This window comes from Trichoplusia ni, chromosome 2 (assembly GCF_003590095.1).
Source record: "Trichoplusia ni isolate ovarian cell line Hi5 chromosome 2, tn1, whole genome shotgun sequence".
Classification (NCBI taxonomy): Eukaryota; Metazoa; Arthropoda; class Insecta; order Lepidoptera; family Noctuidae; genus Trichoplusia; species Trichoplusia ni.
In genome coordinates this window covers 14725786-14752594 of record NC_039479.1, presented here as the reverse complement: position 1 = coordinate 14752594, position 26809 = coordinate 14725786, and the positions used below count along the sequence as shown (strand labels likewise).

The 26809-nt window shown below is 37.3% G+C and overlaps 2 protein-coding genes across 3 annotated transcripts; both read left to right on the top strand.

Annotated features, from left to right (window-relative positions):
• Nucleotides 1–8674: 8674 nt before the first annotated feature.
• On the top strand, nucleotides 8675–12890 carry LOC113508336 (protein bric-a-brac 1). Of its 2 annotated transcripts, none has more exons than XM_026891306.1 (2): nucleotides 8675–8735; nucleotides 9658–12889. In XM_026891306.1, exon 2 carries the CDS (start codon nucleotides 9675–9677, stop codon nucleotides 11169–11171), a length of 1497 nt encoding a protein of 498 aa, XP_026747107.1. In that variant the 5' UTR covers nucleotides 8675–8735; nucleotides 9658–9674; the 3' UTR covers nucleotides 11172–12889. The 2 variants fall into 2 exon arrangements, with proteins under 2 accessions (XP_026747107.1, XP_026747106.1); XM_026891305.1 differs by lacking the exon at nucleotides 8675–8735 and adding an exon at nucleotides 8976–9250 and having other exon boundaries at nucleotides 9658–12890.
• A 2144-nt stretch (nucleotides 12891–15034) lies between these two features.
• On the top strand, nucleotides 15035–26126 carry LOC113508333 (sterol regulatory element-binding protein 1). The gene is made up of 16 exons (XM_026891302.1): nucleotides 15035–15203; nucleotides 15294–15926; nucleotides 16030–16304; nucleotides 16757–16987; nucleotides 17305–17506; nucleotides 17626–17813; nucleotides 18327–18514; nucleotides 18876–19112; nucleotides 19513–19708; nucleotides 21483–21618; nucleotides 22023–22173; nucleotides 23018–23117; nucleotides 23474–23551; nucleotides 24618–24797; nucleotides 25270–25405; nucleotides 25813–26126. The coding sequence occupies exons 1-16, from the start codon at nucleotides 15125–15127 to the stop codon at nucleotides 26028–26030; spliced, it is 3228 nt and encodes a 1075-aa protein (XP_026747103.1). The 5' UTR covers nucleotides 15035–15124; the 3' UTR covers nucleotides 26031–26126.
• The last annotated feature ends 683 nt before the right edge of the window (nucleotides 26127–26809 follow it).

Below are 26809 nucleotides of genomic sequence, written 5' to 3'. Positions count from 1 at the left end.
TTACGGTGAGTGCACTACAAAAGTGGACTGCGCATTATTTATGCGAGCTTGCATTCCTTTGTAGGTCGGGGATACCCCCTCATTCATGAGTTTTGCGAATCTCTCTAGACAGCTTTGTCCTTGTTGATATAATCGTCGCAAATGTATGCGTAGGAATATTTGCATGTGTGAATCCGTGTTCGTATATGAAATACATAGACAGATGGTAGGCGCGGCATGTATGTAGATCAGAATCAACAGTACATTAATCTTTTAACGAGTTTCGGTATGTATCAAATTCAACACGATTGATTCAAATTGAAATTAACACAGATAAAGCGGGTGAAAGTCCATCGGAGTATTTGTGTGAGCAAATTAATATGCAGTATGAACACGGACAGTGTGTTATCGCGGCAGGCTTGCGTTATCGGGCGTACGCATTGTATCTGCGCGTAGAATCGTGCGTGCGGCTGCGTTTCGCGCGATACGCACTTGGTCGCGTCACACGTTCCAGCTACATATGTGCGTTGCATAAAAATGCCACTTTCGCAAACGAATTACCAATTTTTTATAGAATTCACAATACGTGAGATTGATTGTGAAATCCATGCGTAACGCACATGTGAAACTGATGATATGAGGCATAGTTGCACGTTGACTAATAGCATTATAGATATTGACCGCTGAACATGTTATTCTAATAAAATAAACGTTAACAATGTAATTATATAGGAGAGAATTAATATGGACAATCGAAAACGAATAATGATTGAACTATTCAGTCGAACTTTATTACCAAACCAATTAGTCGTGTTGCAAAATGTTTATGGCATACTTCAGAAAATTGATATTTTATTGTAATTGATTGCAAACGTACACCTTTAATGCATTATAAAACGGTGTGCAATCTTAGTTAATTTAGAGTACACGTTCGATGGACATAACGACACAACTGAAGTTAAACTAAATGATGCGCCCCAAAAACTAGATAAAATACTGGCATACTTATTCCAATGTTTCTTTTGTCCATTATCTTACAAAAAAAATATCCCATATGCAAAAAATCCTAAACAAAAGTTTTAAAATGTCAAAATGTTTATAGTATAAACATTTGAGCATAGAAATCAGCATTACATGTGTTGCGCCTTCATTCTGTAATCAAGCTGGGCGAATTCTAGTTAAAGATAACACTATCTGTACTCAGAAACTAATGCATTGCGATAATACCTAGATGATAACGAAATGACAAATTGCAATATCGATGGTGAAATTGGTACACGCGGCTTTCGAATGAACCCTTGCATGGTACATAGAGGAATTAGCACCAGAATGGATATATGTACAATGTTTACACGTGTAAAGAAAATTAATAAAGAAAATAACATATTTATTACTTGCAAGTCTAATATTACCATCAGTCATTTATGAAAACACAATATATTTGAAGCACGTGTATAAATAATAATAGAACGTAGGTGTAATAGCTATCTAAACAACGATACCATCTTTATTTTATATTCAGCAGTAATTTTACCACGACATTTACATTCGACACGAATAGTTTTCTTACGGACAATAGGATCAAGTCATATTTGCCAACAAAATAGTCATGGGCAATCTTTTCGTGATATAAAAATGAGAAAAGGGGTTTATACTAAGCCCTTTGATGCGGGTCCAATTGAGTATGGACAGGCGGACGTATTCGCTTTTTTTGCTATTATTTGAATAGTAAAACTGTCAATGTTATCTTACGCTTAAACGATATTTATTATTTTGTTTTTCGTGTTATGAATTTTTGCTGCGCATCGGTTTTATGTATTGAGAATAGTAATACTTATTAGCCTTTACTTATTTTCCACAATATAGAAACGATGACACCATTTAATTCAAGAGATAATTATGTTAAAGATTTCTGAAAAGAAATGGTATGCTTCGTTTTTAATAGGTTCTAAAACTGGAAACATCAGTTTGCCTGTAATACAAACTAAAACGAATTTCTTTACAATTTACAGGAAGATATTAAAATATTAATACCACAGTCATAACTAGAGGATAATATTACTACTAATTATACGATATCCACTCGTTCTAGTTTGTTATAACTGGAACTTTAGTAATAGTACAATGTTTACCCTAGCCGACGGGCTCTCTATAAAACGGAGCAATTATAATAAAAATACAATTTTGACCACAACCCCATGGCAACGCTAGCGAGGGGTGTTTGCGAATAAAGCGAGCATAAAACCCCTAAACATTGTAGGGTTTAGTATTGACATACGTTATTGATGCTTGATAGGTGTTTTGATACAAGTTAGTTTGTCGTATGAATAAGACAAGATAATGAATATATGTGTAGAATTAAAAATAAAAACAGAGACTTATAATGCAATTATGATGCATTTTTTTACTATAAAATTATATTTCTACGAAAATACCCTTATAATACGAAGCGAAGTACGAAACTCTACGTAAAAGTAGAGTCAATTTAAGTGAAATGTTAACTTTTTTGTTGGTTAGGCGGGGAATCCTCATGGACACCTACTTCCTCAGAGAAGCGAGTAGCGTCAGACTCTTACTGTCTAAACCTAAATCTGCGTGCTACGCGTTGCTATCTTCATGCAAAGTGAAATGTTACCTACTTATTGATTGTTGTTTATTGCCTATACCCTGATTTTAATAGTTCTATGTTAAGTTAAAAGCAACACTAATCGAAATATAATCATACAGTTGTCAATATATTTTTACAATCCGTAGCCAAGCAAATTTACTTTCATAAAACCAGTATTTCATGTGGACTAGTTCTATTTTCGCATACTACCATTTATGTTCATAGTGAGGGGTGGACAGTGGACGAGTTTATTGCAAATGATACCTGCAATTAGTCCCCACAACCACATATCGCAGTGTCCATCTATTCGCACCGTCGCTGTTCATGCACAGTTATTATACGCGACGGAAATAACGGAAGCCCATAATACTATTGATTTTGCTAAAACACACTGCTTACTACCCTATACTTGACAGTTAGCATGTTTCTTTATGCCCCTTTTGACTATTTGTTGACGTAATTTAGAACTGGAATTACTGTTGTAGTTTATGAAACTTGTTTTTAATAACAAGTAATTAGGTGACGACACTGTAATTGCATTTTTGTATAGAACCCATAGTTTACGAAACAATATTGGTATGGAGGTACAGCATATTTGATATAGCATTTCTGTTTACAGCAAACCAGTTCTCAAAATTTTCTCAAGCAAGCCTAAGTGTTTAAATGATATCCAGATATTTATTACTTAAAGTTTCTCAAGATAGTTATTAAAACATCAAGTAAAACGACTATCTCTAAACACGTTCACATTTACTCAAGTTAGTGACGTAACGACGTCCATAAACTATGCAGTTTTGGCGGTTAATGGCCAACGTAACATTTTCTGCGTTTTTCAAGCATTTTAACAAAGTGAGTTGCGAAAGTTGTTTTTAAGACAGCAGATAGCCACCCAGACGACGTCAGTTTCGTTCAGAGTTACGCCATAAGTCGACTTTTTTCAACATTTAGCGACATCGCCAAGCCGTAAATTCGAAGGCAACACATTTTGACTCATTAGTGATGGGTGCGTCTAACCTAAACGCGAACTGCGCTAGTTACAAAATGTTCTCCCGATTATTTACTACTGCTTAAAATAATGTAAAATCACACATTAGTAAATGTCACGGGTAAAACCACTTCTCCATTAAATAAGATCCATATGACATACTTTAGTAAGTAAGTAACACAGATCAGATGTTTTATTCTTGATCGCACGTTAAGTGTCTAAATTAAAAGTCTCCATAATTGTTTATAAATGATATATAAATACATATATAACTACTCCGAGCTTCGTAAACTTGTAATTGAGCAGAAGTTTCTCGAAAATATCACTGGAATACGTTTTCTACTTTCCAATGCATTTTAAAAGTATAGTTTCGGTGCAACGACCAGCGCGTAGAAATGGGACGATCTCTCGGCTAGCAGATCGAGTCCGCCCAAGGACGTCCACTCTACAGCCTCCGAATACCATACAACCTTATTACTGTGACATATAAGGGCTAGTTTACATCGACATGCATCATAGATAATCCCTTGGTCGAGTCGGCAAGAAAAATGATCCTGTATAAAAAAAGTAAAAAAGAAGCGAGCTCGCGGTTGTTTTATTTTATCAAGCTGCGGTCCGTGGCAACATGGCCGCGAGAGAAGCGAATTATCTCTGGATATACTTTATAAGATGCTTATCACGCCGTACCGGATAAATGAAGCTTAAGTATCGTAAAGTGCGAGATAGGCAAAGCTTTGGGTTAGGCGCATCTTTTGATTGCTTGATGTATATACACGGTAATTTAAAAGTCTTTGAGTTAAGTAAAAAAACTGATTTCATAGTGATGTAGAGTCAATATTATATAACGACTTCAATGTTTTTACAAGAATTTCTCAATTCATATCATTATTGGAATATAGATTCGTAAGTTCGTTACGCGCCGCCCTGTCTGGGCAGGTGCTCGCCGATATTTTGACAACGATACTTAGCAGAACCGCCCATTTTTTTAATTTAATACCCTTTTTTCTATACCCACTTGACCCGTTTTTAAACAAACCGACGTTATCTTAATAAAAAAATGACATTTTCGTTATTCTAACTTGAATTATGTTTATTATATTTTGGGGTGCTTAATTTGATTATATCTTTCTAAATGTAGTATTAATCAAGACAATAACGAAATAACATATTAAAATTGGCCATGTTGTAGGTAGTGGATGTTTTACCACGAAAATAAGATAACTTAAAATATAATTTTGCATTATACTTATGTATAAAATTACACATAAAAATATGAATAGGAATGCTTGTGCGGGCGGGCAATAGACAATAGAAGGAAAGAGTGTATTGTTTCACCTAGGGTCCGGGGAGTTTCGCTACAATGAACCTCATCCGGGGTCGCCGGGCGTGGACGACGCCGATTACAGTCCCAAACTGAATATAATTAGGTATACCATCATGTCCCTGATATCATCGGGGACGACTCTTGTGCTATTACTTCAGTTATAAGCAGATATAAATTTCTTTAATGTAATGTAATTAGTAAGAGGCAAAATGTTGAGTAATACTGACGAAGACCAATACATTACAATATCTCAACAACTGTATCACACATAGCAATGCTTTAACAGCTAGATAAAGTGACACAAAACTACATATCTACAATATAAACGTATGAAAGAGAAAAAAAGAGCAAAAGAGATCCAGTAGTTTTATTTCTAATAACTAAAAAGGTAAACAGGATAATAATAAAGAAAAAAATGAAGTGTGCGAAATGAGGGATTGTATAGAGTCTATTATTTAATAGTTAACATTTTAGATAAGGGTAAGAGCACCCCAGATAATATAAAATAATAAATTCAGCCAGGGCGCGTGGCAGGATGCTGGTGACAAATGATGAGGCCGCGTGAAATTACAATTATCTCTTTATGCCGGCCAACCCTTTGCTCATTATGCAAACTTAACGCATTAATTGTAACAATGTGTGTATTAATTTTAATAAGTTAATGTAAGTATAATATTTACATCGTTAGCTCTTACGATTAAGAACGTGATCTTTTGAAACTGCAAATGTGCGTTTTGCTAACGACTGGAAATTGCCAAGAGTTTTATCAATTGTTAACAAATAATATTCTTTTGAAGAATATACACTAATTAAATATTACATAATTCGCTAGATGTTTACGCTCTATGTATTTTAGAGTAGGTTATCGTTCATACATCAATATTGTCCCTTACGGTTCATCAGTCTCGTCAATTTCGGATCTCAACAAGCCACCATGCGGGATCGCATTATTGCTTTTTTATTAGCTTTTTCTATCCCCCGTCTCGCAGTTTTTGTTACGCGTGTGTTCGTGGGATAGGTCGCGATGCGTTTCTCTTTATGCTGGTATTAGCATAATGCACTTTTATCCCTCGCTAATGCATTGTTTACCAATTGTCGCTAAAACATAAATATCTGTCGTGAGTCTTTTCGAATTGCAAATGTCAACCTTTATAAAGTGTATTAACCTCGGCGATACTTTATGTATGAGATATCTTCCGCGAATCGCTAAACTAATTACTGACGCTGACGCTGACGCTCAACGTCCGAATCAAAGGTCATAACTGTTTAGTATTGACAATGGCACATTTGCATTCGTGTTTCCGGAGCAATAGCCAAATTATCGTGAAATTTTAACGGTCGTGTGGTTGACCGCTGACGTTACAACAAGTTTTTTTATGAATTTTGCTTGTGCAAGCCATTGCTCGCAATAATTATTGGATTGGTTGTTAATGATGTTCTTTAAAATGAACGTTATGTTATTTTATACAATCTATAATTTCTGCAAATAAATTTTAATTATTTATTTAATTTAAAGGAGTTTTGGAAGAAATTATGACCTTATATTACTTTGTTTTTCAGTGGCCCGATAGAATTTTATAAATGTAACAAAATGTGTAATAATTAAAGCAAGTTGTTTCGATGAGGCCTCAAGCAGATATGCAACCAAACATTACGTTTAAACATAAACCGACTCTTAATACGCTCCACAATATTACTCAAAGTACCAAACATTCCCACATTCGCGTACGTAATCGAATTAATAATTGGTGCTTAAAACCGAGGCCAATATCGATATGCAAATGGTTGAAAGGTATCAAGTGCACTCAACACTTCACCATTGATATGAGAGAATTGCTCTGACATTTACAGCCATTGTTTAGACTAAGAAATTCGTGTTTTGCATGGATTCGTGGGAAAGGTATTTAATAAAGAAGTACTCGACTTATATTTAAGTGGTAGGTACATGATAGTTCTTGTAATAATTTTTCAGTTGTAAATATATTTGGGCTTCTTGGATCTAAAATCAATATTGCAAGTACCGCTTTTCTTTTGATAGATACAATCTAGCCTTTTTGTTTCCTGTTTATATTATAATAATATAACAAGATGAATAGGAGAAACATAAGTTGTCTAACTCTATACATGCAGAGCTTTTTCGAAGACTTTAGGTTATAAAGCTAAAAAAACATTTATGATAATCTTTTAATAACCAATCTATTTTTCAAGCCTTTATGACTTCATTAAATATATTGTCTTATTTCTTTCAAGTTGTCCACTATATTATCTGCTACATCTCATTCATGACAAATGGCAAAACTAATAGCATTAGTGAATTTATTTTTCCCTCACTTTTATCCGAAGTATAATAGGGAAGTTCTCTCATCCCGTATCATCTTGATTGTGTGATATTTAACCCCGATCATGAAGATTGACGTTTTATTCCATTAATGGGTCTTGCATTTCGTAGTGGGAATCGAGTACGTTTTTTATTATTGTAGTTCTATAACTCATATTTATTTATGTGGAAAAACATAAAATTTATTGAATCAAGCATATATTGAACCGGAGATAACTTCTTGAATACTTAAATACTGTCTACTATTATACCTACTTCAACAGCGGTTAAAAGTTATACTATAACACCTACGTATTTAATTAAATATTGCTTTCTAATAATGAGGAACAAATGAGAGAAATTCCGAAGTGTGGCCGAATAAAATTGATCGAAATTAAGAGAACTAAAGATGAGCTCCCCTAAGTTTGGCGGAAGACAAGGCTCGCTTAACAAAAAATATTGCACACAGAGCTTGGTCTATTTTTGAGTGCATTTCGCGCTATTTTGGCGTTCCCTACGCAAGCAATGTGTCAATGACCCCGTTTGGAAGCGTTGTTCACTCACTTTTGGGAATTTTTAGGACCGTCATGTTGTATCGAAATGTTAACTATTACGCAGCGGAATTTCGTGCGTTATAAACCATAAAATAGGAATGTTTTCAGCAAGTTCATGCTCTCCACAGAATTTTATGTTGTTAAATGTTAAATATAATTTATAGAGAACTAGGTACGTAGGTCATGGTTCGGTCTATGACGTATTTTAGTTTTTATGCGTTTTGTTTTATTTAGTATTTAAAATTGTTAAAATTAGGACTAATTGAAGGACAGCGACATAATAACAAGACTACATATTTTTAAACTATCGTTTTAATTTGGTAAGCGTATAACAAGATGTTTACGAGTATAAAAGTAGAGTATAAATGTTTAAGAATTACTTGTAGGTAAAATAATAGGACAATTCTCAGTTTCAGAAAGCAAACATATCGCCTAGTTAAACGCTAACATACAAAGGAGCAGCGAGGCGCGGCTTTAATTTTTTATAAGCTGATTTCGGCTTTATTTTATCGTGTTGACGCTGCGCGGCTCGCGACGCACACCGACAACGTTTCTGAATTCGTGCGCGCGCGCACTCACGCACACATACCAGCCAGCCCTCCTCAGCGCGCTGCAATTCGTCGGGCGCGCCGTCTCCGCGCCCCGCGCCCTCCCGCCCGCACGCAATTGCACTGCACTCCGGCATGCTGCGCTGCGTGCGTAAAAAGCGCACACAAGAGGTGCGGGGAGGAGGCGAACACAGGCTTGCCGCGACCGGCCGCCTTCCACCAACACAGTCACTGCCAGACGCTCGCAAGAGCACGCCGCCCCCACACTCAGGGCGTAGCCGACACTTCTTTACTCGCGCGAAACAACCCCGAACGTGCTACGAACTTTGTTAAGTGCAAGTGTAGACATTTTCTCATGAGTTTTTCCTAAAACATTTTCAACATCCTGTTGACATTCTGACGCCGGATAAATATTTTCTGGTGAGTTTTGGTTTTGTTTATATTTTTTCTATTTTGTTTTTTCTTACTGGCTGATAACAGCGCGTATAATGCTCAAGGTTTGTATTTACTGTAAGTTTTTTTCTATTATTGCCAGCGAATTTTAAATGCAATTCCAAATTCCATAAGGATTATAGTCCGTAAACTAAGTTCGTGCAAATTTTGTGGGGAATACAACAGGAGGGAATCCGGTAACTGCTTTCATCGGTCCCCTAACTTCGATTATACCTGCCGAATAAAAGGTAAAAAGTCAATTTGCCAGTGTGGAAGGGCTATAGAGCGTAATATGTAAATGGGGAAGGGCGGTGCAGTCGGGCGATCGCGCTTTGCCGCGACATACGTCGTCAGTCAGTGCTGGTCGTTGTGCCATGCGCATCGCATACAGGTTGCACGAACTCTGTGTACGCAAGGATTTATCAGTTTTAACCCACAAGTGCGTGACTTGGATAATTTCTCCACAATGTATCCCGGCTCTACCAATAACGAAATATTACCAGGTATTTTTTATTGAATCAGAGTGTTATTATTTATGTGATTTTTGTGTTCAATGTAAACTATTGTTTAATTTATTTTTTAGTTTCTTAGATTTTAGTTTGCTGTTGTGTAGTTTTATGGGACTAGATTTTAGTAGCTTACTATTTTCTTTTTTATTTTTGTTAAGTATATTAAATCAAAATAGTGTTTATAAGGTTAGCGTTAATATTGACGGTTTACTCACCGCATATTTATCGGGTCAACCCCAACTAGTTTCGGAACCAACCAGTCCTTATTCGTACGCTGATGCGGCGGATTCATAATTAGATCCACCTCACGAAAGTTATTATAATAATTTGACTTCTTGGCAAGTATTATTTTAAAAATTTTACGTCAGCAAAAATATTCATAGTTCGTTTTTCGTTTACAGAATCACAACTCAGAAAAATGGGGAGTACCGAAGGACCACAAACGTTTTGTTTGAAATGGAATCATCACAAAACCAACTTAGTTGAAATCTTGGAAGCATTGATAAAGGGCGAGACTTATGTGGACTGCACATTAGTGGTAGACGATCAGGTGACGTTCAAAGCGCACCGAGTCGTATTGGCCGCTAACTCTCCATACTTTCAATCAATATTAGCTGACGTCCCTATGGACCATTGCAGTATTCTATTTCCTGGTGTTAAGGATTTTGAGATGCGCGCCCTTCTAGAGTACATGTACACAGGTGAGGTAAACGTGACGCAAGCTCATATTCCTCACATTATGAAGGTAGCCGAGCAGTTGGAAGTTAAGGGTTTGTTCGACATGACTGAGCTTCGGCGACGACCAGGTAGTACAGAGCGTACGCCAGCAGCGTCGCCCCCGCGTGTCGTGCCTGCTGCGCCTTCAAGTGTGTCCCCACCGGCACCAGCGCCTCCATCACGCTGGGCACTTCCTCCTGCCGCACCCGCGCTCTCTGCCGCTTATGATTCGGCTGATATGAACCCTCTCAAACGTAAGAAGCTGTCTAGTATGCTGGCTACGCGCGACACACCAATATTGAGAAATGTCCTGGCCCAAACATCGCCAGTGGATTCTTCGCAACCAATGTCGCTTGTTTGCCATCCCGTAAGTCAACATGCACCGCCCCGTCTGCACTCTAACGGATCAGCTCACGAGTCCGAACGCGCTGCTAGCCCACATCGCGCATTTGACTACCGTCCGCGTAGGCTTTCGTCACGCGCTTCGTCGCCTCATTACAATAGATCTGACCGTTCAGAAGATGCGCATTCTCCTTACACTGAGAGATCTTTTGAAGACGAAAGTCAACGTACTTTCCATCCGTCCCCTCCTCCAACTAATTTCCAACAAGACGTCAGAGCCGGACTCGCGCCGTACGTCCCACCGCAACAAAAACCTGAATGGAAGCGGTATAAACAATACACAAGATCAGATATTTTATCTGCTATCGAATGCGTACGTAATGGAATGAGCGCTTTACAAGCATCACGTAAATACGGCGTACCCTCGCGCACATTGTACGATAAAGTCAAGAAATTAGGAATTACTACTAGCAGGCCTATGAGCCGCGGGGTCAAAAGAGAGTCAAATGGTGCTGCATTCCCTTATGGTTTAAGTGGCACGGGAGGCGGAGGTGAGGATGGAAACCCGTCTACTCCGCTTATTGATCCTTCATTCCTACAACAAGCATTAGAAGGAGCGACAAGAGATGGGGGGCGAGAGGCTCTACATGCAATGGCGTTAGCTGCAGCCGCACACGCCGCTCTTGCTCCGCGTACGCCACCTCGGTCACCGCCGCAATCACCACGATCACCTATTCAAGACGACGATCATGTTGAAGATTTGTCAGTACCTCGACGACGTGATTTGGATCAGCCACCAGGTGTCATAGTACCACCACGTAATTTCGCACTTGATTGTGGTAGCGAAAGAGATTGAATAATACAGTTTTCAATGTACATTCGAAAAGACTGACTTAGGCGTACAAAGTTAGAAGTAAGGCACTAATTGGTAGGCTAACTGGTAGGCCGTGCCGCGTGCGCACGCCGCCGATGACCGGGCGCCCCGGCCGGGCGATTGCAATGGGCCCCGCGGCCACTTTTCTTCTACCTCTCTTCTTCTCTATTTATTTCAAAGCGCCATCAAAGCTCAAACGAAATAAAATTTCCGTTTGATGCTAGATGAAGCCCTATTGTGATTTTATGTTTGTTTATTTTCTTCATTCGTTTTTTTTGTTTATAACATTTACGTCTTTGTTAATAAATAGCAGAATAAGTTAGCTTTAATTAGAATGTAATTTTGGTTTAGTTGGACTGGTAACTTTATAGGGCCGAAGGGCAAGCAGGCAGTGCCGGCCACGCCGCCGCGCCTCGGGCAGATATGCCCAGACAAGTTATTGTGCAATTTGTTGTCTGCGACTGTGATGTTTATAGACTGAAATGCCGCGACTACCTCACGCTCGCCACAGCTTATACTCTAGTCCACCGCGTCGCACTATGCCATAATATTAACCACGTTAAACAGTTATTAAGATATTCTGCCTTAACGCAACCAAGCATCTTGAAGTTGATCATTGAGTGCGACGCTCTTGTCACCGCAGATAGCGGCGTATCTACATACTAATGTATTCTATATTGTTTCCTTACGTTACGGGTTAGACTTATTTATTAATTTGTTCGTCGATTGCCATAAATGTTTGTTGTTAAATGTAATTGTGCTCACTAAATCCTCAAAATAAAATGTTTTGCACAAGCACGGTGGTTCATATTAGAGTTAATAGATTTCATAAACACTTAGTTAAGAATGCTCAATGTTATTATTAGGTTTGTGGTAAAGAAGAAAACGTCGCGATGCGTTGTTATACGTAAATATGTCTAGTTAGTCAATCGTACTACACCTACGAATGTAACGTGTGTTTTATTAAACTCTAATTCTAATTAGAAATTTATGTAAATGTACAAAGCTGCACGTTTGCAAATTCTCAGTAACCTGTACTGTGCGTGTAATTATCACATCTTCTAAAACTTGATTTCTTAAGTACCTATGTATATTAAAGTCCTAAGAGTAAATATATAACATCTATTAAATTCTTAAGTTAATTAATACATTACTTATTATTTGGTAATTAATTGGAAGACTGATTTGTTACTTTAGTCTAGTTTGAAAATGCCATAGATATCTACGAATGTAACTATCTACCTTATTTTTGCAGACGCAATGTGTAATTAATTAAGTTGAATCACGGATGGTGTGTGTAGAAGCTACACTTTGGTAGGTTCACTATTTTGTGCCTTTGTTTGTTGTAATTAAACATAATATATGTTAGGACATTCCAGTAGATGTACCTTATGCACTCATGTGTTTTGCGGTAAGACAACAGGCGTAGGACTTTCAACCGGATACTAATATATATCCAGTCTGCCATAACATTAAATACCTCACTTTTTTGTTAAATCGAATGTTATATTGTAATTATTATATATCCACTTTTGTGCCTATAAATATATGTTATTAAGTATGATGTTGTTGCACTATAGTTCAAGAATTAAGTTGGGATTTAAAAATATTGTACGTACTTTAATATGTAGTTGGTACCTACTGTATGTATACATTTAAGTTATATAAGATCGAGTTTGTTTATCTCGTAACTACATATTATTATAGTAAGAACTCTATATTTACAGATAATATAATGTTACAAATATAAATTAAACGTTTAATATCAATCTTTTTTTTTTATTTTTCCATTGCCAACACCTTCCTTCTGCCTTCTGGTATAAAATAACTGCATCTACCTACATAATATATTTTTGCTAATTGCTTCTTAAGTCTAGAACACAATAAATTATAATACAAACTGAGTTTTAGGTAAGTAGTAGCGTGTCACTTTGGTGATGGACATATACCACATTATGGAATGCAAATAAATTGAATTATTTTGAAATCGATCCGCAGTTGTCGGCCTCGAATGTGTACCAATTACGGACACCAAAATAATATCATGAAATATGTAATAGATTCGAAAAATCATGGAAATGAGTTCATAGCGATATTATGTATTTTTACGCAGGGGGCAAGCCTCTTAATTCGCCTCTTTAGTAAGGAAGCGGATAAGGTAACGCTTGCTTACTCTAAATCTAACCTTGTCGGTGTGTTTCAATGCATTGCAGTACATCACTCACGAAATTGTATTGTCTGACTTCTTACTCCCATTTCTGATACATGCAGGATGCAGGTGCGTTATGAGAATCTAGTTGGACAGGCGACTTAATGTGTCCCCTGCAGAATATGTTCTTCTTTGATAATTATCTTAGTCCGAAAATAAAGTTTTACATTTTTGGGTACTTCCGAAGTCCGCGATTATTTTCCCGAATAAGAATATTTATTTGAGAATCCGACCCCTTATTCCCACTACTTCAATGTCGCTTACAGACTAGTAAAATAATTTGTGCAAAGAAAACCGTTGAGTCGCATCGTAAACAGACACTTAATTTAATTTCAGACATGTCTAAAACGTTTTGTATCATATTTGTATTTGTATGCTTCGATGAGTAAATCGACCTAAGATACCTAATTAATTTTCAAAGTAGCGTTTGTGACAAGTGTATCAACCTTAAAACTTAAGTTAACTGTTAAATTGTATATCATATTGCCTATCTATTTTGATAAAAGTAATTGTAGAAGTTGAAAAATGTAAAATTCCAGACTTTGGGAACCTACACTAGCGGCATCTAGTGGATGACATCGGAGACGTTTAAAAAACAACGGGCGAAATAGTTCGATTTATCGTCACACGGGTTGATAAAGTCTTGTTTCTTGATATACGTATGATCGTTTAGTGATATATTACTGATATTGGTACTGAATCTGCATTAAGGTCAAAATTAACAGGTTATATTTTAATTCCTTAAAATAATTTATAGGACATTTTACATTTCAAATAAATATTTATTTCAAGTTTGTCCTATCATGCAGCATTAAATCCAATTTTATTTGGAAATTTTAAGGCCTGTAAGCACTACCTCAATTATGTTTTTAAAGTAATTGATATATACGAATAATTAATATAAAAAGGTGTTTTATATTCTTAAACTTACCATTTAGTTGGAGAAGTAGACTTCCACTCTAGAAATATAAAATAGTGAATGCAATAGGTTAATAAGCGGTTTTTTGGAGTATATGATTTCCTGTTTTTATGTTTACGTGAATAATAAAGACTTTTGGTTGATTGATACAATTTATTTTCCATGAATGAACAGAAATCATAATAGTAACAACTAAAACCCGCGCGTAAAATTACTTTCGATCTACTGTCATCTGTCAAATTTGACAGTCCTATTCCGACCATAGACTATGATACTATTGTTGACTATTGTTCATTTGATTATGGAGTCGGCCAATTTATAACAGACCCTGTTATCAACAAGGTATCAATAACAAAAAAATAGAGAATCGATTTCGTTGCAAAATAGAATTTGCTCTCATTGTACATACCATAGTTACATCTAACGATTATTTGTATAAAACAATTGGATTTGTGTCGTAAAACACCGCACCATTTATTTTTATATTTTTTACGAATAAGGAAAAAAACACTTTTCGCATATCGAATTTTAGAATCGTATTTTATAAAGATTTAATTAAAACACATTATACTCATAAAAATTGAGATAAAAAAGTAGAAAGCAAGAATATTGCAAATAAGCGATAGTCTCCTACGTTTAGTTTGCAAACACACCCCGTTGTGACGTCACTGCGCTCACATCACACCACTTCTATTCGTTCTTTTGATTGGTTGAATTATATCATCAGACAAATGTCAAATGGCGAAAAACGTAAATATGTGTATTATTATTTTAGAAAATCGTGTTTCTTGAATTAATTTGCTGAAAATGGATACTAAAATGGAGCAGGACGATCAATTCATAAACTCCGACGTGTTTAACGTCCATGACATCGCTGAAATAGAAGGTAACATAGATAAAAAGTAAAATTATCTGGTTGTGCAGATTGACGATCGTAAATGTATGAGTAATATGAGTAATGATTGTATAATTTCAGACTTTCTCAGTGGTTGTGATGGAGATTTTATGAAGACGCTTGAAGATGAACTGGCTCGAGTGGATAATGATCCTTTATTACTCAGTGTTGACACTAAAGTTAAGACGGAAGTTGCGGTGCAACCGCAAGTTTCCCCTAGCTATAACCCTACTGGAAACCCTATGGTGTCTCAGTACACTCACAGAGCGAAGGCACAGTCATTAGCAACTCCAAAAGCGAAAAGCAGTCCGGTGCAAGGGGTTTATGCCAGAGAAGAGAGTTACAATTTGTCTATTCATGATGGTCCACCATTGCCTGATGTTACGCAGCACGGACACAGTAGGCCACCAGCACCAAGTCCCATGATTGTACAGCAGGTGGTTCAGAGCCCTCTCTATGTGAATTTGGCTCCAAATGTCCAACCCCTGCCTGAAACTAGACCATCAGTGATGCAAATAGATGGGGCTACACAAATCAACCATGTAAACAAGGCAAAGCCGCCTAACCAGCCTTTGTTAATCCAAAACAATACCAAAGGAGTAACACCTCTTATTTTAAAAACTTCTGATGCAAGTTTTTCTCCAGTTGTGTTACAGTCTAATATATTCAACCCAGAAACGCAAACTTTCATGTATACCAGTGCTCCTGTGCAAAGTAAGTTTTTCTTTTATTTGATTCAACTTGAATATGTGATACAACAGTTAATTAAACATTTGAGTAAAATTTTGTTTACAAAATGATTTTATTAATTTTCTAGGAGCGACTCCTATCATCACAAACACGAAATCGAATATAGAGAGCAAGCCTATCCATACATTTTTCACCAGCAACAATGGACCGACTCTCCTAACAGGGATCCCAGTTGTCTTAGAGGGAGAAAAGATAACTCTAAGCCATGCCCCCAATATGGGAGTACCAAAAGTAAAGGAAGTCAAAAGAAGTGCGCACAATGCTATCGAGAGACGTTATAGAACAAGTATAAATGATAGAATTGTAGAATTAAAGAATATGCTAGTTGGAGAGGAAGCTAAAGTAAGTATTATGGGGTTTTTTCAGTTTTTCGAATTTTATAGATTAGTCATGTTTATCAGATGATGCAATAACAACACCATGTGTCATTGTCGTATGATAAACAATCTGTGTATTAATGAAAAAAATCTCATGCAGGTTTTTACAGAGTTATTCCAATGATGCTTTGCTTAGTAAATTTATTGTAATAGTAGTAAAAACTATGCATGTGTAAGGGACATGTAAATATTTTGGATAATTATAATATGAATCTAATAAGATTTATTAAGAGGATGTTGGAGTGATGAAAACTTATATTCTGCTTAATTTGTTACTATTATTAAAAAGAAAATGATTGAAAAGATGTTCTATAGGCAATATTTATATCTTGTTCTTGTTCCCCTAAATAATATGATTTATCTCAAAATGATTTTCTTAATACCTTTCTGTACCTAAATATATATTCAATATTCTAGTTGAACAAATCAGCTATATTAAGAAAGACGATAGAATATATCAAGTACCTGCAGAATCAGAATACTCGTCTCAAGCAAGAGAATGTGGCCTTGAAACTGGCATTCCAGAAGTCTGGAGTGAAAGAACCACAGTTTGATGTGACCTACACACCTCCACGAAGTGATATCTCTTCACCATCAAGCTCTCAACATGGATTTGATAGTGATTCTCCATCATCACCTGAATACAAGGTCAGTTGTTTTTGTTCTTACAAGCATCTCTTTTGCTATAGGTATTGACAAAGGCAATTCTGGACTGGTAATCATCCTCTTCCACAGTCTTTTGTATGTCTAAAATAAGCTGAATAGTAAAACTTCTGCTAAGAATCTTACTTCTTAACACTTCATTATAACTGTCAATCTAACATAGAAATCTATGGTCTGATAAGATATCCAACTAGATTCTGATTGAGGGTCTTAAATAAACTTATTTGATTAAAAAAGTGCTTCAAAACTGTTATAAACTCTTGTATTTTATCCTAAGTATTTTTTTATTTAAACTTTTTCAGGTGGAAGACAAATATTCAAATTCGAAAATCGTTATGGGAATGGGCGATCACTCCCGACTGGCGTTATGCGCCTTCATGGTTGGTTTGATAGCATTCAACCCCTTCAGTGCGTTCTTTGGAAACTTTATGCTCGAATCTTCTGTAACAGACTTCTCAGCGAGAGTGGATCAAAGAAAAATATTGGCAGATACTGATGATTTTGGTAATATTTATTCTATTTTGTATAATTTTTGTATTTTACGTACCAAAGTGTCCTTACCTTTGAAATTGTACTGTATTGTGTTATTTACGTGAGAATTAAATTTCTATTTGTGATTCCAGGTCCTACTGGCACATCATGGGGAACATGGCTGTTTAGTATGTTCTTCATATATCTAATAAATTTCTTTATACTGGGAGGCTGTCTGATAAAATTACTTGTTTATGGAGATTCTGTACCCAAGTCACAATCTAAAGAAGCTGGACTTTTTTACAAACACAAACGGCAAGCTGAAAATTATTTGAAAAAGGTTGGTACTCGTTTTGCTTAGTCATTTTAAACCTTACATACTTGCTGTCTTTTTATTTTAAAAACAACCAGTCCACTTTTGCAGATTTTTTTAATATTGTGCTATAATCATGTTATTATTAAAAGAGCAGCCTATTTGCTCATTCGTTTTTGATCATCATAGCTCTAACTCTTAACTCAATACCTACTCAATACTTTATTTCGCTCCACAATGTGTAAAGGTCTTAAATATAACTAAGTAGCAATTGTGGACCCTGTCGGGCACGAAAATATTAGGAGAGAGAATTAAAGTCAGTCGACAACTTAGTCTGACATTAATATACATGTTTCTGTTATAAGCTTTTCAGTCAAAAACTACTCAATTATTTAACTAGTTTTAGGCTTTGATAAGGTTTCAGTACTAAAATAACTAAAAAGCGTGGAAAAAGGAAAAGGGTGCGGGATGGCAAGGGAAAGATGCAGTCAGTTTGAAGTAAAAACATAAAACACGACATAATTTATATTTGTTGTGCAGGATGACTTAGATAACGCAAGGTTAGAGTTACATCGGAGTCTAGCAGTCTGCGGGAAGAGTGTGCAGGCAGGAGGTCAAGGTCACGCGAAGTATTCCGCTGTGGCCGCCGCTGTGCTCCGGCAGATGCTGCAGAGACTACCCTTCGGATCCTTCCTTGCTCGGCGCGCTGGCGATTTGTGGAGCGATAGGTAATATGCCTTAACATTCGACTCTGACGGTATATAGATAGGGTACTTTTAAGAAAAAAGTTTACCGTAAAAAATACTCACTCCAAAAGAAAGAACTTTCTGTTATTGTCTAGTAAAAATCTCGGATCACATAATATTTAATGATTTATTCTTGTGTATTATCGGGATTTCCGCAATAGTAACCCAACCGGTCTTTAATCATGAGTTGAAGCGGCGAAGGGCTCGCGACCCAGTGTGTAAACCATTGCATCATTTAATAATGAAACATCCTCACTAAAGTGACTATAAAATAGGTTACCTATATACGTTATTCAAGATCACGCAAAACTTAGTTCTTTTTAATATATTATTATTTCTACAGTCCTGCAAGAAGGGCAACGCAACACTGGGCTGCAGAAGTATCGGCTGTGTCTCATCGCCTCGCTCAACTGGAGATATTATCAAGTCACAGTGGACGCAGTGAACGGATTCTATTAGCCCTCCAAGCGGTGAACTTAGCCGAGGTGACGGGCAACAGACATCTACTGGCTGACACCTATGTTACTGCAGCTTTAGTGTTCAAGGATAATATGCCGAAGATCGGGAACTGGTTATGTGGGTGAGTTGTTTTTTTTTATAGAAAGAAAACTTTCTTTTGTCACAACACTTGTCTTGTGACAGCGTGATATGTGTAATGCAGTAATAGTGAAAACTGTATCTAGATGCGCTGCATATGTCGTTTGCACCTGTACACCTTCCCGTTGTAGCGTGACAATATTTTGGACTTATTCCGAATGCAACACCCCAATCCCGTTCCTCCTTACTGAGGAGTCACGAGATTGTAATCGCGCATTAACTGCGCGGCTTCAGGGGACCTCGATCATTACCGTGGTTCCGAAGGGGTGGTTGTTTAAAGAGCACCCCTAACTTTTTCGAGTCTGGATACTTGTAAATTTCCGTATGTTTCGGATCCTCGCGCCCCTGACGAGCTGCACCTGTATATTACGTGTGGTGTGCAGCTACTACCTGCGGCTGTGCGTGTGGTGGTGCGCGGACGGGCTGTCGGAGTGGGGCGTGCGGCTGCGCTGGGTGGGCAGCGCGCGCGGCGCCCGCTTCCTGCGCGCGCGCCGCTGGAGCTACGAGCGCTGCCCGCCGCCCGCCGCGCTCTTCTGCCGCCTGCCCGACCCCGCCGACCCGCTCGCCTACGCTATGAGGGTAACTTTACACCACCTTTATTATGCACTTGATTACCAGTTTTCATTTTTCAACTGCCGCTGATCCACCAAACTTAAGGATCCTAAAGGAATAGACATTATTAAACTTTTGAGTTTAATGTAACATCCTTTTCTTTTACGGCGTGTGGCATATAATAGTTTCAATGGCATCCACTGTTCAGCCAGATTTCTGGTTCCTTTATTAATGTGAAGTGTGAATACTCATTTTGAAACCGCGTTCAAAACAACTTTATTATCAGGCGTCAATGACAAGCAGGCGTTGCAATATTTAATTTACTTACATGTAATTCACTTTTTGTTCACACCTAAGCGACTATCACTCGTTGTCACGTTGGAACGCAGTAAGCCTGCTTACTTAGCGTCAGTGAACCTAGATCGCTCCAAAAACACATTGGCTGACTATACGTCTGATTCGACTGGTCTAAAATTGTGAAATTTAGCACTGGTATCTAATTGACTTTCGTTTCTTTCGGTGTGTCGTTCTTGTTGATATAAGAATCGCTATTGACTATTGTCACAAGGCTAATGTTTGGTAAATAAGCTAAGCAGTCGAATAAATATTAGAGCGTATTGTTTTAGTATGCTGTTGTTAGTCATGTTTTATAAAGTAACAGTCATCAATACAAACATGGGCCTAAGCCAAAATATCGTAGGTGGTATTATACTATTTAGATACACACATTAGAACACCTTCGTAAAATGAGTATTTTTTTTTATACTTATGAATCTGAATATTAATTTTTATTTTGGCAAGAAATGACACAAATGATAATCCTGTTCAAAATAATGTATATTATACTGCATAGTTTTGAGCTTTCATGCTTTGCTTATTTCTTTACTGACCGTCCGTAAGACCTTCATATGTATAGAAGTCTATCTCATGAACTTAAGCTGAACGAAAAAAAAAAATACAATTATACACATCCCAATAAAGCGGACAGAAAACTACATTACGAAGATGCAAAATTATACCTTATTCAAGACAAAATCATGTAGACACAGTTATGGATAAACACTTTCATGCAGTCTAAGATTACTTCGTTACTATCACCTACATGCTACAGCTGATATTACATAATCATAACTAGTTAAACAACCTTACCGTTACAATACTTGCTGATGACTCAAACTAATCTGCATAGTTCTGTAACAATCATTAACAATATTATGACATGACTTAATACCACCATAATTGATTACATAATTATTTTACTATATTTATATAGATACACGATTGATGGAGTATTTTCAGGGTTTCTTACCTAGGGGCTAAAAACGGATTTCGGAACCCTATTACTCCGCTGTCCGTCTTTGAGGTGTATCTCATAAAACCTTATAGCTAGTCGGAAATTGAAATTTTCACAGATTTCTACAGTCTGATAGGCAATATTTGTTGCTGTCATAAATTTGTTGATAAGTAACTAACAAATTAGTTTGGGTAGGTATGAACTGATTTATTTGTCAACTTCAACTTATCATCTCATCAAAATTATATCAAATTCGGTCGAGCTGTTTAGCCGTGTAAGAAGCTGACACGACTACTTTAATTTTCCAAAAATTAATTCATTGTTAGATGTGTATGACTGCTTTATCCATAATATCCGAATTAGACATGTTGTGAATAATGGACTTCCACAAAAATTAAACCACGTCTAAAAATTTGGCCTGTACCCACATTCCTTTCTTCTACATTTAAATTTGTTTTCCATAGTTTAGCGATGACATTTGCTTTAACTTGCAACATTCGCACCCAGGCATATCATCTGGAGCTTCTACAAAAGAGTCTGCAGATGCTGTTGTGTGCTGACGAGCGAAGCAACACGCGCGACGTGCTCGAACTTATCAAACTGATCACTGATGATGTCTCGACTGACGCTCCACACCATACAGGTAATATTAGACTGACCGGTTGGTCTAGTTGTTAGTGACCCTGACTGGTATGCCGGAGGTCGTGGGTTCGTTTCCCACCCAGGACAAATGTTTGTATGATGAGCATGATCATTTGTTTTGTGCCTTCAGATTGAAAGCAAGATCATTGATTAAAAAGCACAATTTAAGGATTCAATAGCATGAAAGCTTCAAATTATGCTTAGATGTGATTTTTAATCATCATTTAAATAAGGAATTTTAAATAGTTTAAGAATAGATCAAAAAATTCTAACTGGCCGCAAATGAATTGAGTACTTAGTATATACAACAAAAACATTTTTAGCTAAAATTACTACTATTATAAGTAAAATATTTAAAACATTAATCGTACGTCCTTAATATAAATATCCCTAAAACCCCTGCAGGCTGCTGGGATCCCGTAATGGAATGGTGGGCAAACATAGTGGGCGTGGCTGCAACTTGGTTGTTGGCCGACACTGGGAAAGCTGTTGAAATTGGTGACCGTCTGAACATGCTACCTGAACCACTAGCCAATTGTGAAGACCCCTTGCCTGGGTAAGACATACACTCCTCTTATTACCCTCACTAAGCAATTACCCCTGCATCGCGGGTGTTACACTGACATTCAAGTCACACTCACAAGACACTCAGACTCACGATAAGCATTCGTGAATTACACAAAGATATGATTGTCCTATGCGCGAATCGAACCCGCGACACGTCGCGCAATGTGCCATACCATTTTGCTACAGGCAACAGGTGCAGTTAGATTGCGATGTGTTAAGTCAATTGGGCAATTGCAGAGGGCTTGATTTCCGCATCATAAAAATATATGTATGATAGGAACATTTACACCGAGAACTCGTAGTTCGTTCGTTATGACTTCGAATGTTCCCCTAGTTATTAAGTTACAAAAAAACTTGTCATACAGAAAACAAGTAGTTCTTGCTAAACCTATGGTATTTGACAAACACCCTACCCTAGAAATAAAAAGAAAAAAATAAAGAGATCAAATGCATACAAGTTCAAGTCTGTACTTGCCTTTAATGACACTTCCCCTGAAATAACCACATTTCCATAATGAAGAATAAATTCCTACATTTTATAAATGCTGTATTTTAAACACAACTATACATTTTTACACTGCTTTTACAAATACCTAAGTTACCCATATATTAAATGCGGGTCAATAACATATAAATTAAAATAAATTATTATTCAACAGCAGTCTAATTAACAATGAGAAGATTCTCATACATGCGAAAACTTAGAAATTCTAGTCGCACTGGTGTTTATAAAACAAAAGTGTATAGTTTATAGTTGTTGTATTAATAACTATTGTCTTTCATAGCATAAACATGAGCTGATGAAAATATAGCTATTGTACTATTATTCGTAGGGCATTGCATATGGCGTACAAAAGCAGGCGCGGGCTATTGAGCCTCGCTCAGTGTCGAGATGAACGTTCGTTCGAGAGGACTGCGGAGACCATTCTCAAGGTGTGTGCAATATCGATCGATAATAGTATTAGTGTGTGATAGCATAAGGTGAAATTTTGAGTGTTACAACTAAAGCCGATGATTAAACCTGTGAAATTTTAATTGATTTGATGATTTTTAATTAATCATGTTTAAAATGCTTAGATATGGTGTGGTAGCTATTATCAATTTTGGACTAGACCCTTGATTTAATATGTAGCATTAACTTTCTGTAATTGTTATTTTTTGATTATCGTTAATTTAAAAAGAAAATGTTTAAATTGTGAAGTAATCAAGATCTAAAATGAATTTAGTTTAGCTTCTTCAAGCACACCTCTTATCGGTTTTATTTTTAAATAAATATCAAATGTTTTCAGGTTTGTGACATCGCTGGAACCAGGTTAGCTGATTCTTTGGCGTACTATTGCTGCCGAAAACCAACACAGCTTATGCTGGTAAGTATTCGTACATTATAATAAAAACCATTTATGATTTATTTATATTTTTATTTTTACCGATATTTCACTGTTATTTTTATTATTTGCTTGTCATTTTAATGCTTATTTCAGTATTCTTTTATTTGAATTGTTGGCATGAAGAATCCTCAAGATATGACTATTACGGGAGTGCATTGTAGTTGCATTGCACTGGATTTAATGAGTTGTGCAATATTACTACAAGGCAAATCTCGCATTAGTTACACACATCGCATCGGAGGTCTTATGTATGGTTTTTTATTGTTTTATTATTATTTGAGCTTATTTTTTGTAAGTAGCATTTAGTTTATGATTTATGTACTTGCTTATTTAGAAAGAACCCTTCTCTTTCATGTAGTCAGATGTCATTCTAGTATCCCCTTATTCTGTAACTTGATCGTAATACTACTCGCTAAGCTATAGTATGTTGCTTTGTTTAATATTAGAAAAATATAACAAGATAAGCCACACCCGCTTGGGCATTGTACTGGTATGACATGACAGATATTTTCATAATACTCAACTGTGGTGACTAAACTAATTTTATAGAACTGTCACACCTGTTGTGAGACAGCAAACGCATTTTTCTTTGACACTTTTTCGATCAGTGTGTATATTAGGGTTCGATATTGTGCTAAAGAGCGCGTAAGTATTTGCTGTTTCTAAGAAATAAGAGGGTTTAGATGGGGGAATACACAAAGACGTCGTGATTGTCTTTTGTCTACTTCTTGTGTAGTTGTGTCCTACCGGTGGTGACTAGTAATTTTGGTATTCAGCAAAAGCATTCCCGTTCTGCCCCCGACTAGGAGAACTATTCTAACGGCTTTAGTCAGTAAGAGTTCAGGGCGCCTTTGCCTTTCACACCGCGAAGGAAGTCGCAAAAATGGAGGTGACCAGCACTTACGCGCACACTATAAATTACACTATTAAGCGTTTGCTGTCCGTCCATCTGTCATGTATAAATTAATTTTCGTTTTTCGCCTACATTGTGCTCACAATCCCTTCAAATAACGCTTACATCATTAAGAGTGTACACTCCCGGCAGTTGATGCAAGTCCTGTGCTGCGACTGGGTGCTGGAGGTCCGCGCGGGCGTGTGGGAGGCGAGCGCGGACCGCGCGGGCGCGGCGGGGCCCGACGCCTACTGCGGGCCCGCGCCGCACGCGCAGCTCAGGGCCTTCCAAAGGGACTTGCATTCCTTGAGGAGGATATCACAGAACTTACCGGTAAGTCTATATCAGTCTGTTTTAAATAAGTTATAGAGACCTACTTATTATAAACATCTTTTAAACTGTGTAGGTAAACTTTTACCAGCCTGTACAACGACCCGCTTCTAGGACTCTTCTCATAGGTACACCGCCTTGCATTGGATATTTTGTATATTTTGAATTTTAGTAGTATGCCGTATTCTGTAATTTGGCGAGAGTATTCAAGTCGAGGATAACGTTGAGTGTTATTTTCAGTTGGTAAATGGTTTCATACAAATTAGTTGCTGTTGATATCAAATTATAAGCAAGCGAACAGCGGTAAACTACAGTGTGTGAGGCGATTCAGGCGAAAATTCTCAAGTATATTACTTGGAATGTCATATTAAAATCAGATTCAAAAAGCATGTTATGTCAAATTCTTGAATACCCAATTACAATATAACGACTGAAAATATTATGTTGTGTTTACCATGGTACCTTTTGCTTGCAGTGGGTGACATCCCGCGTGTTCCTGCAGTCGGCGGTGTGTCGCATGATGGCGGGCGCGGCCCCGCGTCGCACGCAGCAGCTGCTGGACGGCAGTCTGCGGCCCCGGTTCAACCGCTCCTCCATCATCTGCGGGAAAGGTACAAACTAACTAAGTACCAAGCTAAAGCTAATACTAGAATCCCACATGATCCTATTTTATTATGCCATTCACAATTAATGACGTGACTGCAGATAGCCAAGTGGTTGAGGTGACCAACCCCTAGTGACTACGTCAATCCCACAGAGCGCGGCGTGCCGCGGGCTCGATCTATGAATGCTTGTTCTGAGTCTGGGTGTCTGGGTGCATGTGACTTGAATGTTTGTGAAATCCCCCAGCAACACAAGGACTGAAGTCGTTAATGCGAGAATCTTTAAAAAAAATGCACTACATGTGGAAACTTTCGCTCGTCATTGCTACAATTTACTTCTAAGAATTCTGAAACTTGTTTTACGGTCTACACCTCATTTTCACCAGCAGTTATATTACAAACAATTTAAATTGCAGAACGCGCACTAGAGGGCGGTGGCGGCGATGGCGAGCGCGCAGTAGCTCTCTACATGGCCTGCAAGCACCTCCCCGCCGCAGTACTGGCCGCGCCGGGCGAGCGGGCGGGAATGCTGGCGCAGGCCGCCGCCACGCTGCAGAAGATAGGCCATCGCAGTCGCCTGCCGCACTGCTACCATCTCATGAAGTCCATAGGAACCATGCCCACAGCACCTTAGACGTAATTTAGGCTAACTTTTATAAATATGTATCCATTATCCATTATTATACTGAATCAAATTCATTCGCAATGTAATAAATTGTTTTATATGAGGTTTTTGACTATGTTTTTTCGTTTTTCCACTGTATGCAAGTTTGGATGATGCCGCCTGTCAAATTAAATATTTATTCAGTTTTACTGCTAATATGGCAAACGTGTAACGTGATTTAAATCATATTGATGAATAAAGTATTTTCTAAGAAGTTTGTCTTTTTCTAAAAATGATTTATTTGGGAGTACGGTTCTAGTTTCAATGTCTATAATAAATGTATGTCATTTGAATGTATATCTCCCCGCAAAATAAGGATTAAACTCCTATTGCGTACTTACATCCTTTATGTTAAGAATTGAAGTGACGGCTTGCGATGACTAAACTTATTCAGATGGCCCAGTACTATACCGGTCCCCTGCCACAACCGGCTTCCTGTGTAGCCATAGACTCCCGGTACTTGCATGCTGGCAAAAGATCGATTATCATTTTGAAGTTTTGATAAATAAGGTAACAAAGGTACTATTTGTGGCCAATATTTGTAATCTGCTCACGTCCTACTACCAAATTATTTAAAACGGCCTTCAACTATAACACGAAATAAACCCAAAAAATCAACTTCAGCATCAACTATCAGCATTAACTAAATGTTGGTGAATCTAATAAATAAATAAATAAAAATAAAACCACGGAGTAAATACAAAGAGGAGATGGCCTAATTAGATTTCCTTAGAAAACAACGCGTGACA